Raw genomic sequence first — 13,495 nt, forward strand, 5'->3', positions numbered from 1 at the left:
AATTTGGGTGAATTGCTAGCAAAAATTATCATATTGCATTTTTAATTGAATAAAAATAAATTTTCAGGGGATTTTATTAATCCACAAATGGAAAATTATATCATTTAAACTCTACTAAAATATTATACTTGAAAAAATACATATAAAATGGTTAATGCTTCACATTACAACGCTTTCTTTGTAAATAGCGAGCACTCTCGACATTGTATATTGAAAATTGTCCAGGAGACGTACCTTAATGGCATCATACATAATATAATGGAAGGTAGTGTGAGAATATCCATGAAAATACTTTGAAGTACTTAAGCCGAAATTCCCGAGAAGATTAAAGCTCTTTTGGCATTCTATGTGTTTGGTGGGCGTGAAAAAAATTGCCGTCACGTTGTCTGAAATCACAATTTTCATTTATTTGTCCTTTTTACCTAACATAACCATACAGCCTTCGCCACGCAATAACGCTTGAAAGAGGGGATAGGGTAAATCCCTGAAATTCAAGGTTCAACTTGTAGTTTCGACACAGAAAGAACCCCCACCAATTATTTTAATTATTCCCTTTGTCAGAGCTCTTGAAAAATATCTGAAACGGAATCCTTTCCAGGGAAGAGAGATGCAATTATTACAATTTCACTGTGTTTGCTATTGATTCACGGGTAAACAATTGAAGCAACTATTTCCTTTGACTCTCTCACCCCCAAGCAAGCAATTTGACCTTGTACCCCCGCCGTGATCTCTTGCAATTTTTATTCGCCAGTCTTCGAAATGAGAACAGTGGTTGTGTTGCTGTATTGCTTGAAGTGTGAGCCCGACTTGGAGCGACCAGACGGAAAAGAGGCGATTTAGAGTCAAGAGAGGAAAGCCATAGGGAAGCTTTTCCCATGATCATTGTAAGGTGGATTGAAATGCGAAGACATGCGGTGTGAGTGTTCTATTAAGATGAGCTTCTGCTGAGGACCAGCATTCTGAACAGAGGAAAAAGTTCCCTTTCTCGCCTTTCTCCCTTGTCAATTTCTCCAGCACATCGTCTTATCTTGAATTTCATGTTTTCACTTTCAAGTAAAGGGCAAGTAGCTGGGGAATATATAATATGATAAAATGGGCAAAATGGCCACCTGAATATTATAACTCAGAGATTTACATATTCACAATATATAATAATTGTTGCCCTCTAATAAGCTGACCTGGATTAAAAGTACAGTGAATCATACTTTGAGAACTTTCTTGCCCCTTGCTTTCAACACTTTTTCGTCCTTCATCAGCTAAAGGGTCGCGTGGGAATAGAACGTTACGATGTAGGTGGATATTTCTAGGGTGTCAGACAATTAATGAAAGCTGCGCCTGATTGTTGATGTCACGGGTCGTTATTAAGGGTGAAGCTTTGCTTTTTCACCCAATCTACACAAGAATAGATGTGTGACAAAAGGCAAGAATTTGAAGCTGCAAGAGTATATTAAGTTCAATAGTATTATACTTTCAATTGAACGCTATAGCAATCGATTAAAGAGCAGTAATTTGAATATTTTACACACGCTGTAATTAAATTCTGCTCGAGTCTCTGTCTCGAGCACATTATGAAGTTTTCATTGACCCTTTGGCGCTTTTGCCGTAAAGAAATTCTATGACAGAGAAATTTGCAATCAATTGGAAGTTCATGCCTTCAATTACCTTAAATATCTTCATTCGCATAGCATCAAGTTCTCCATAATAAAGTTTTCAACGATTAATTCATTGTCAGCATAGTATTCATTAATTAAGTTGAGGAATGCTCAATTGTTCAATTCTGAAATACGTCGGGCAGACATCAAAGTGCTGTTTAGTGTCTTGCAGACAGACACATTTCATGGTAGTGCATTTCTAAAGTTTAAAGTAGATGAGCTTAAAGCGCCTCATTTCATGCTTCAATTCTGTCCGATTAATTGTGCTGGAAATACCAGTAAATCATTTAATTTGAAAACTCTTTGCGTAGCGATGATTGAGATAACACGTTATACCTTATAATGAGCGCTCCATTGGATGACTTCAGACAATGTTCTCAATTTTCTTTTGATGCTTGTCATTTCACGAGTATTATGAGATTGTGGAAAATTCATACTCCATTCAAAGGAAAATACCTTTTTTAAATAACACAAAAACGCAAATCTCTAGTTTCAATACCTTTTAGAAACATGCTTCGCAATTATGTTTATGCATACATAATAAATCTGTTTTATTAGCAATATTTAACACTAGCCAATCACGATTCGTAAATAATTAAGTGAAGGTTGATTGGAAATTGAAAATAAATCAAATGCTACTAATGTGAACTATAAATTCAGCAAATTGATTCAAAATTTAGATTGTGGCAATGAACAAAATGATTGTATAGGATTTTATTATTTACATATTTCCCAATAAAATTGTCTATAATTTTAACAAGCGGCAAATTAATAGGGAAAATGTGTAAACACAGCATCAGACATTACAATTTTAAATATTACACAAATTATATCTGAATTTGGAGATTTATAGACAAAAATATCAATTAAACAACTCATCGAATAATGAATGATTCCGACTCAAGTTCATTACAAGAGGAAATTCGAAATCTCAATGACTGACCACTGAAGTTTCAAGTTTCAATTCAAAACTTTAATTGAGGTTTGTTCAAGCGGAAATTTGCAAACTTGTGTACACAAAAACATCCTGGATCTCAGACAATGCTCAACTGAGAGATTGCCAGACAGTGGCAGCTGTTTGGCAAGGGTAAAAGCGAGGTTAAAGTCGTATTCTCAGACCACAATGTATATAAATTATATGAATATAGCAGCAGATAAATTAGAGATTTTCGCAATGATGTTGACTGTGTTAAATGTTTTATTGAATTTATTATCGTAAAATTTTGTATTTCATGAAAGACATCAATGACTCTTCCAGCGTAAATTATTAAATTCTTTCATTGCCATTTAACGCAAACTTTAATCCTCACAATATCCCATAAATGCAATCAAACTGTCGCCACAAAAATGATTTCGTTGTTTGTTGGGCGAGTCAAAGTTTTGCGTATGCAAATTTGATCCCAGCAATCCCAATTCTTATTTGTCCAATATGTTACACAAGAAATTATGTATACGTAACCGAGACTTTATGTTATTTATTTTGTGAAAAATAATTTTCTTCCACAATTTAAAGCGTTGTCAACACAATTGAATTCCAAACATACTCAGTTTGCCCAAAAATTCTCACATTCCATTGTTACAAATTGTTCAGAGTCTCCATTCTGGATTGTCATCTCAGCAGAGTGTCATACATCCCAAACAAATTCGATTCTCTTTTCTCTCCTTTGCACATTTTTAATGTTGATTTTTCCCAAACGTGTTGTCTGCTGGGAAATTGACAAATGAAATATTCAGCGTGAGTTTGTAATATTCTCCCAATCGTTTTATCAACAAGATTAATGATGCAAATTGTAAATTTCTGTAATTTCTGAAGCTTTTTTGGAAAAATCTTGAGTTCAGTTTCACACTAAACTTCTATTTTATGACACTTTATGACTTAAAGTGCTTCACGCCTGAAGTGTGAATTCGACAAAAGCGCCCTAATCTGGTTGTGGTTCACGAATCATGATTCCTCTTGAAAACATATATAAGAGCACCATGGAAACTTAAACTTTGGCTGTATATTTATTCAGATTAATATATTCAAGAGAAAGTGCCTAAGCTTTTGATGTTTCATAACATAAATTTGGGAGATTATTGAGCACTTCTCTCGCAACAAAAGCCATAATTCTGACGAGAATGTGGCACAACTCGATCCAGGAAATGTATTTTGACAATTTAGATTCCATTTGTAAAGTTCAATTATGATTATTCTTCATATGAGTTTCAAGTAATGAAATAATAAACAAAAGATATAAATGATGTATAGAAACTCATTTTCTTCGAATTGAAAAAATTGATAGAATTCTGGGATTATGCAAATTTACAATTTTGCTACAAAAACTCTAAACTCCAAAACATCATAATACAATTGTAATATAAAGCATAGAAGTTATTTTACAATCAATTTGTTTAAAGTTGGTATAAAAAACTACAATATTTAATTTCTCAAATTGCCCTACAGCTTTTTATTTATTGTTAAACACAAATATTTTGATTTTACTATTCCTATTTGTGGTAGGCAAGCGAATAGCATAGAGTGGCTTCAAATTAGATGCAAACAGTGCCGCGTCAGGGAAAAAGCTCAACATGGAAATTGTCAGTTTATCGGACTGTGTTGAGAACGACAGAAACTTGTAAACTATGTATTTTTGTGGAGCATTAAATGTACAATAAATATAATTAAAATGCATACACAATAGCATTAAATGTGCAATTAAACTTTTGTTGGAAACTCAAAGCGTGTATTTATTATAATGCCAGTTGGCGAGAGCTATTATTCGATATAATGCCAAGAAATTTTCCATTAGTTCTGTCGTTTAATATCCTTAATGAAAACCATAAAAACCACAGTTATTGTGGCTGAATAAATGAACTGAATATTTTTGCTCTCATCCACAAATTATATACTTAGTAACTTGTGGAGCTTCTGCTGTTCCTTTTTAACTTTGAGTTACTGCAGTCCTGAAACTCGTCCTACCGATATGTTCATGTATAATCACATGAACTCTATATTAAATTCATGATTTGAACGATTATATTGCTTCAAGCCACAATACAGAACAAACTGACATTCACATCAAACATCATTAGTCAATTAAAAATTAAAATAATTGAAGTATTTAAACATACAGCTTTGCATTATCATGAATGAAGTTGTTTGTGAAACAAATTTGTACTATTGCAAATGCGAGAAAAAAACAATTCAATAATTCAATTACACATCACAAGTGGTTTTCACAATCACTCATTAGGGATTTTAAGTGTTAAAATAAATTGAATTTTTCGGAATGTATTGAATTGCACTCGGCAATCATTGCAGTGAATGTCTGTTTTAAGTTTCTCTGCAAATGTTTTGTATCATTTTATTGTTATATATATATATATTTGATATATAGGTATTGCTTATTCAATTTTTATCAAGAATACATAGTTTTCAAGTTTTTTTCCGCTCAATTGTAAAAGTTCCTTCATGAATATTGAATTCTTTTAAGTATCCTTCAAGGAGTGAAGAGTGCTTTCAAGTTAAACGCTTTTATTTCGTCGTCTTTCAACCGAGATGACTTCCAGGAAAATCTTCACAGTTTAGAGCTGAAAATTTAAATGTCTATTTCGAGACGGTTCGAGTCTATAACTTTGAAGAGGGCGCCATTAAGGCACATACAATGCCATAAAGGACACGAGGGAAAGTGTAATTGGTAAATTTTTGAATGAATTGCGTATATAGTTCACTGATTAACCTGAAGTGTGCAGTCTCAACACTATTAAAATTCAATTTCAAGCAAAATAAGCAAAATATGAAAGACTGTTTAATGCACCATTTTTCATAGGGGAAAAATAATTAAAACTATGCAGGTAAATAGTTTTTCATAAAGGTTTTTCCTTGGGTTTTTCCTTTCACCTCGAGCTTATATTGTTTCTGCTGCAGTTGAAAAATTTTGGTGGCATTCAGAGGAGTTTCTTATTATTAACTACTAAATTGCAGGTACTGCGTATATAACTACAAAGGATCTCACACAAGCTTTAACAGCACAATGTCTTCAGTTAAATAGCCCGAGGTTGGTGAACTGAAAAGCAAGAATCTTTTATCCAGCCCACGTTCCGTCTGCAAACGATTAATTTAATTGCTTATCATTAATATTAGAAAATCTGCGCTGCCACTTACGCCCTCAATTTCAGGCAAATTCTCACAGTTCTCTGCGTCCGTCTTGCCATTTTGTAGCTTTTGTACTCCTATCATTAATTCCCTATACATTTTTCACTCAACCACGCTCCCTTGCTTGCTCCCTCATTCAACAAATTTGGCCAATTTGTTGCACTGCAAAAAAACACCACGTGTTTTTCTCATGTTGCCTATTTGAAGAACATTTCCACCGCCAGCAAATGAAAGTAAATAAACACCAAAATCCACTTGAGTTTCACTGCCACTCTGGGAAATGTGTCGTCCTGTGTCGCTTTGAATTTCACCACCAGAGCACTGAGAATTTAAGTCACGACCAGTATTTGCCATTACATACAATGCTGAACTATATTCAAAGTTCCATTTCCAAATTCTTGTGCTTTTGCCACAAGGAAAAACTTGTGAATTTGTGACTCTTGAGTCTCTCAGCAATGTGCCAGTATATATCATTACATTTCGTCTCAAGTTCTCCTTCTTATTCAGCTGAAATATGTACCTTACAAAATGCACTTTGTACAATTCATCCGACCAAGTGTGTGAGCACGTCCACTTGATAGCTTTCTTTTCTAATTATCTAAAAAGAGGTATTATTATACCTTTTAAATGCCAAACGCTTTCTTTAGATAAAGTACGAAATAGAGCTGTTAAGTAACTATGCTTTTCATTCAGCACCACTTAATTGCGAAATACATAAGGCTTGAACATTGAAAGGGTGAAAGTCAGTATAAGAATTTATAATCCCTGTTTGAAGTTGAAATTTTCTAGCACAACACGATATAGGTATATCCAGTTGGGAGCTATAAATTTCACTACTTAATTTCTGAGGATCGTATGTATTTCACGGATAAGAAAATAATGAGGATAAGCACATTTTGTACCGGTCTGCATCATCTCAATAAAAGCATTTTCTCCACTGAATGAGCATCTTGTGGATTATTTTGAAGTATCTCCTCGCAGACTCACAAATTTCACGCAACACTCACCATGCTTATTGCACATAATCCACTGTAGTGTGAGATTCAATGCACCATTCAATATATAAGATGTATAAGTGAAAGAAGTCCTCTGTGCACATATTGATATAAAAAGATATTTTGGAGAAAAAAAAACTACAGCGTGAAATTAAATCTTGATATCTTCAGCTCAGCAAGCGTCATCGTTATAATACAATGCTATCATTCTCAATTTATCCAGCGCGCTTTATGGAATCTGAAGAAAATTTAGAAGCAAGAATTGTTCACAATATCACACACAATTGTGGTTAAGTGTATTTTTCCTTAGATCAAGAAATTATTATTTTTTAATTATGTACCTGCTTGTTTTGTGGCACTATTGATAAAAAGCATTGTCGAAAAATATAGCTAATGAAGTCATTCTGTAAAATACAATTAAATCAATTAACTCAACCTAAAGTAAATTGTGCAAAAACGGCAAAACATTGTAACATTCGAGCAAAAATTTTGCAACACATAATTGATTTTTTAGGATTAAGCTACGTAAAATTCTCGCCGCAATCACTAATGAATTTATAGTGTGTTAGCGTGAGTATCCCCATAAATTATAGTATCTCTTCATGATTAAATTGGAATGTCAGAGAGGAATAAAAAAAAAACCAATTTACAAATTGTTCATGTGCAACTCTGTGACGCAAATTAACAAAGGCTTAAAAGAAAAACGATTCAACAGATCCACAAATCACAGTGGAATTACAATATTGCCATGACAAAAATACATGTCGACAAAAGTATAATATCTGCCATTAAATCTGAAATGAAATTGAAAATTAACACCATATATAACGAGGGGGTTCCTCTTTATTGACATTGGGGTACACGAATGAGATTTCGGAGAAACACTTGGCTTTCAATCAGCTTATATTGCTTCCTCTTCATCACCTCATCCTCTTATTCTTCTCGCCACTTTCTCATTCAAGGAGATACTCTCTCTCTCTCTCACTTTTTATGGCCCCACCCTGCGAGTAATCTGTGCCGAAAATCCCACGTTTAAATAAGAAATGATCTGGGCTTGTGAACTTTTTTCCACTAAATATAATTCCGAATGTTTTTCTATATAGCGTATCTTAAAATAGCAGAATCCGCTTCTCGACAGTCTTCCGACAAATTGGACACCCTTCAATTTGGTCACCGCACATTTGGCAGGTGCCGTGACCGCAGAGAAACACCATGTTTTTAATCCTGTCAAAGCACACCGGACACATTGTCTGCTCTTTGATGTCCTGCAGTTGCTGCTGAAGTTTCTGCACGTCATCAAGCTGGATGTTATTGATGTTTGCATTCGCCATTTGTGTCGTGATCGCGGCCACTGTCGCCCCAGCCGCGTTATTCATCGACACTCCCTGGCCCGCCTTGTTGACACCTTGTGGCGCCACGGGCTCCTTCTTGTCGTCCTGCGACGCAGACACCTTGGAAATCGTGCCCTGGCCTCCGCAGCAAACGACCAGGGGAACCATCTGTTCAATTTGCGTGCGACATTCCACGCACTTCTTCATGATGGGACCGCAATTTTCGCACGCCACCATGTGGCAACACGGCTTGAAGAACACCGATGCTCGACGATCGGAGCATACCAAGCATTCGTCAATCTGGGAAAAAGAGAAAACCCAAAATATGTTTAAACTATTGATTTTCCTCAAGTCACACTTAATATATGCGAAGTTGAGCCTTTGTGGCCGATTCACAGAGTAACAAACTCTATTTGGAGTTGAATTCAATGCAAGAAAAATTGATTTTATAGAAATTTGAAATACGATTCGAACTTTCTTATTCTTCTTATTGCTACATTGATATTCTTATGTGACCACGGAAAGCAGCTGTGTTTTGACCCAGTTCTAATTATTCACCTGATGCTACCATACATATAACTTAACAATTTGACAAGAAATCTAAAAAAAAAACCATTGACAAAATAAGTTGATTTATGTACTCAAGTGTAATAAAAATAGCTCTAAAGTTTCGTCCTACTTTTCCAAACATATTTCAAATGCAATTTTAATATTGATTGTGTGCAGTGTTTCGTCAGATGAAAGAATTGGAGCATATTATGAACACGGAATTCTAAATGACTTCAGACAGCTTTTTATCTCACTATATTTTCTGAAAATTGCGAACATCAAAAAAGCATTTTCCGGGACAGCGATTAGACGAAACTTGAATATATCACAGAGAAATGAAACTGTCATGTCGACTGAATTCGCTTCAACTACTTAAAATTATGGCGCTTGGATAGAAAATCGATTTCTCACCTTCTCACGCGATGAAACCGTCTCACGACAGATGAGACACTTCTTCACGCGCACTGAGCAATTGTCGCAGCAGCAAACATGTCCACATGGCTTGAACACAGTATCCCTCTTCTGCTCGGAACACACAACACACTCGTCCAGCGGCCCTCGCGTCGTGGGCTCCGGCGGCGGCACAGGAACGGGCGGCCCAGTGCTCACATTGCTGCCCGCCATATTTCCCGGCAAGTCCATATCATCCGTCTTGCGTTCGTTGTAGCACTTGACCAGCGTCTTGCAGAGATTCGGATCCGGACAGAGATCGAGCGGTGTTTGCAGTTTGCGGTTCTTTATCGTCAAATCCGCCCCATTTGCGGCCAAGAAGCACGCAATTGAGGCTGACGCCTTCTTGTCAGTGTGCTACAAATATAAACCAAAAGCAGCCATAATTAGATGAGAAACTTTTAAGAGTATATCTTCTTAATTAGCTTCCAGTGAGACACTCTTGTGTTACGAATGCAGCCCAAAGCAGCAATGGAATAAAATGATAATTGGATGGTCGTGACTTTAGACTTTAAAGTTCCATTAAAAAGTTGCAGACTCTGAGTATCTCTTATGTTTTATCTCAACACTGCGCGCTGACTGCCAGGACAATATTGAAAAAGTTCCACGCCAAAACTCATGGCCGACAACATCAAGTGATAACGAACATGAATTCATAGAAAGAGAGTAGGAAAGCGGTGCAGCACTCACATTTCTCAATCCCATGAGGAGCTTTCCAAATCCCTCCACATCCTGCAATTGACGAAGTTGCGATAGTGTATGATGACGGAGTGCTTCATGAAGTGGAGTATCGCCATCCTTATCAGGAATATTCAAATTGGCACCTTCTCGCACCAAAAGCTGCAAAAAACCATAAAATTGAATTTATTCCTCACACCATTTCACTTTTTTTCCTAAACACTTCTTTCCCTCATAATCTAATTTTTCTCCCATGATATTCACACCAAAAATCCAGTGCGGAAATTCGCTTTTCGCTCTCCCTTTTCTCACATTATTCCCAAAACCGTGAAATCAATTCGTTCACAAATTGCGTATACATATACGTAAATGTGTATATTCACAGATTATTTTCCTCTTCGGCTAAATGAATGGCGCATCTTAACCTTCCTCAAGATCCGGCATCAAATCTCATCTAATCATCAGGTCTTACGGAGTGCTTAGGACAACATCGCAAGTTCATACATAAATAAATCGATTCAAAGAGGATTTAGTTGTGACCGCACTGCGACATGCAAACCACACCCTCACAGGACACACCGTGACGTCCTCAGTTGGCCAATCTGTTTTGTACACTTTCAGCAAAAATTTACATAATTACTCACTTTGACAATTTGCACATGTTGTCGCTCGACAGCAAGATGAAGTGCTGTCTGGAGATTCACATTCTGCTTATCCATGTTCGCCTTTCCCATGTGCACCAGCAAATCTGCTATTTCGCCGTGATTGTTCAATGCTGCCAAATGTAGCGCCGTGTATCCATCGTCCTTCTTCTCCTCCACAATCCACGGACGATTCGTCTTGGTTAAGAGGATTTTCATCGCACTGGGATTACCCTTCAGTGCCGCATGATGCAGTGCATTGAAGCCATTGTTGTTGGTCAGCGTGATATCAGCACCAAAGTCCAGCAGAAGAGACAGCATTTCGTCTTGCTCCTTCGAGATTGCATCGTGAAGTGGCGTGTCGCCCTCCGAATCCTGCAGACTCGTGTGGCAATTCAGCTCGAGGAGGGTCTTCACGACATTCAAGTGGCCCTTGTTGATGGCAATGTGGAGGGCCGTCTGACGGCGCTTGTTGCGCGCATTGAGATCAGCGCCGGCCTTCGCGAGCAACTCCACCACACCAGGTTCATCTCCGAAGGCGGCATGGTGAACAGCACGATCACCATCCTTGTCTTCAATCTCCACATCGGCGCTGTGTCTCAGCAACACCTGAATCACCTCCAGATGTCCATTCTGGCTCGCCGCCTGCAGAGCTGTGTGTCCAGCAAACACGCCATTAACATTTGCCATTGATGTATTCGACGCTCCAGCGCCATCCTGAGCGCATCCTGCAGCAAGAAACCACCATTAATATACACCAAATCATGAAAACCAATGACCAAATACCTGTGAGAAACTCCTCACACTTTACATGATCCCCATTAGCGGCAGCCTTCACCAACTCCTCAGTCGCATCGCCGGACACATGAGGTTCGAAGAGCTTCTTCAGGATCGCCGACAGACGCTCACCGCTTGATGTGACTGGAACAGTCCCATCGGACGCCGAAGCGACTTTAGTCAGCGCCAATGGATTGTAAGTCCACGAAGTTCTACCCACTTCCACCTTCAAGTCATTGTCATGGTAAACTTGCTGGACACGGCCAACTTTGCCGAGTGTCGGAATCATCGCGTCCGCCCACTCGCCATGACCGCGCTGAAGATTCTTGATGCGCTCCAAGTCGCTGCAGATCTTCACGAAATCCCCAACAGCAAATTGCTGCGATGATCCCTCACCAGATGAGGACACCGGAGAGGCGATCTTCGTCAAGACTGCTGGATTAAAAGTCCACCGATTTGCGCTGGGATAAGCCACCACAATATCGTGATCCTCATCGATGCCAACGACTGTGCCCGGATTGTTGAGACACTCAAACATTCCATCAGTCCAGCCACCGTGACCATGCTGCAGCGATTGTACAATCTCCAGCTCCAGATCCACGGACACCTGATCGCCAATGTGGAAGCCATTCGGGCCCTTGCCGGGCCCATTCTCGCCCAACAACGGCAAATGATCCCTGTACACAGTAGTCCCTTTAGCATCGTTGACCACCTTCAGATCCGCCATGCCTTCGAAGCCCACGCGATACAGATTCTTCGCTCCATTGTCCCACACGACGTAAGCAGCGGATCGCGGAGAGGCTGCCGACCAGTCCTGAATCTCATTCACCTTCCCGCGGCGACCGTTGCCGCCATCCTGGTCCTCCCACTGCCAATCCACGCCGCGCACTACCCGCGCCCCTGGAAAAATGCCCCTCACGGCAATCTTCTTGGACTTGCGGCGCGGCTCCAGCAGCGTCCGGTCGCCGCCTGGCGTCGAGATGCGGTAGAAGCGATGACGCAGATGGTGCTTGTCTCCGTGATAGCAAATGGAGCAGAGGTCGTAATTGGCGCACTCGGCGCACTTCCAGCGAATCCCGAAGATCGGTTGCTGTCTGCACGTGTCGCACATCGTGCCCTCGTGCTTGATGCCCGTCGGGGCGCTGTCCAGCACCCGCAGATCGTACGCCCCGGCGCACCGGTAGTTCGCCGCCGTGCCGTTGTCCCACACGACCACCACTTCTTCAGACGACTCGAAGTTCCGCACTGTTCCACAGTGACCTTCACCGCCATCCTGAAGAGACACAAAACGAGAGAGACAGAGATGAGTCAGCGCTGGAGTTCGCACTCTGTTCATCACTCACTTTCTCTCAACGCTCTACACGCTCTACAGATAATGGCTACTTGAGATACGAATCTATCGATAAAAAGCTGCAAGATTTTGTGCAGAAGAAATATTTCATTTTTGTCTCAAGCTTTGTTTTAAGGGTTTGAAGTTTGGGATGATCTGCAAAATCCGTCAAAATCACGCTTAAAATTTCCCATTACATCGCAGAAATGAATCAACAAATCAGATTCAACGTGATTGTTATCAATTTCCTGACAGCCCAAAGACAAGATAGCTGTGCTTATCTCATCATTAGGTTTACAAACATCACATGGTCATTCTGACTCATCTCGGCTTCCGTGTTTACACTTTCATCCCCCAGTCAGAGCGACGTTCTGGAAGAGTGCGAACCCCAGTTCGACCCAAATGCCATTCTTTTCGCACCACCGAAGCCAATTAAACCATCAGAGAGATCAATTATTCCGCTAATTGGCCTTAATTAACGCCTCTCTGGCCTTCGGGACCCAGAGAGGCGCTCCCGGACGCCGTGACGAGCTCACCTGCTTGGCCCACTTCCAATCCGGACCTCGAATCACGCGGCTGCCGATTCCCTCCAGGCGGACGTTTCCCGTCCGCGGCGGAACCTTTCCGCTGGGCGGCTTTGTCTCCCCGGCGGCACCCGAAGACGTGCAAGCCATCTGAAAAACAGCAGACATTGATCCAATCTGTAAACAAAATGCCTCCGATGTCTGCACAATGCGGTGAAATTCACTGCGACTCTTTGCCAACTTTCTCTGCGAAATTCGATGGAACTTCGCGCGAAAAACCCACTAAATCGATCGTCAATCTGAAGGGGAGGACAATGTACTCACTTTAAAGGGTCGAAAGCACAATTTTAGTGGTATTTTCTGCACAAACAGTATGAGAAAAACTTTTCGCGAAAGTGAAGGAATGTCACTGGAAATCCCACTGACTGACAGC

General features: G+C 39.6%; 1 protein-coding gene across 1 annotated transcript; it reads right to left on the reverse strand.

The window, feature by feature from the left end:
* Positions 1-7,603: 7,603 nt before the first annotated feature.
* Positions 7,604-13,465, reverse strand: LOC132262010 (E3 ubiquitin-protein ligase mind-bomb). The gene is made up of 7 exons (XM_059761116.1): positions 13,387-13,465; positions 13,075-13,212; positions 11,218-12,481; positions 10,435-11,159; positions 9,803-9,952; positions 9,074-9,469; positions 7,604-8,413 (listed from the first exon to the last, which is right to left on the reverse strand). The coding sequence occupies exons 2-7, from the start codon at positions 13,210-13,212 to the stop codon at positions 7,892-7,894; spliced, it is 3,195 nt and encodes a 1,064-aa protein (XP_059617099.1). The 5' UTR covers positions 13,387-13,465; the 3' UTR covers positions 7,604-7,891.
* Positions 13,466-13,495: the final 30 nt, after the last annotated feature.

Source organism: Phlebotomus argentipes, unplaced genomic scaffold (assembly GCF_947086385.1).
Source record: "Phlebotomus argentipes unplaced genomic scaffold, Phlebotomus argentipes genome assembly contig_15, whole genome shotgun sequence".
NCBI classification, from domain to species: domain Eukaryota; kingdom Metazoa; phylum Arthropoda; class Insecta; order Diptera; family Psychodidae; genus Phlebotomus; species Phlebotomus argentipes.

Coding starts and splice junctions, on each gene's coding strand:
- LOC132262010 (XM_059761116.1), bottom strand. CDS start 13,212: ATGGCTTGCACGTCTTCGGGTGCCGCCGGGGAGACAAAGCCGCCCAGC. Junction 12,482..13,074: donor ATTGGAAGTGGGCCAAGCAG/GTGAGCTCGTCA, acceptor GTGTCTCTTCAG/GATGGCGGTGAAGGTCACTG. Junction 9,470..9,802: donor TCCTCATGGGATTGAGAAAT/GTGAGTGCTGCA, acceptor TTATATTTGTAG/CACACTGACAAGAAGGCGTC.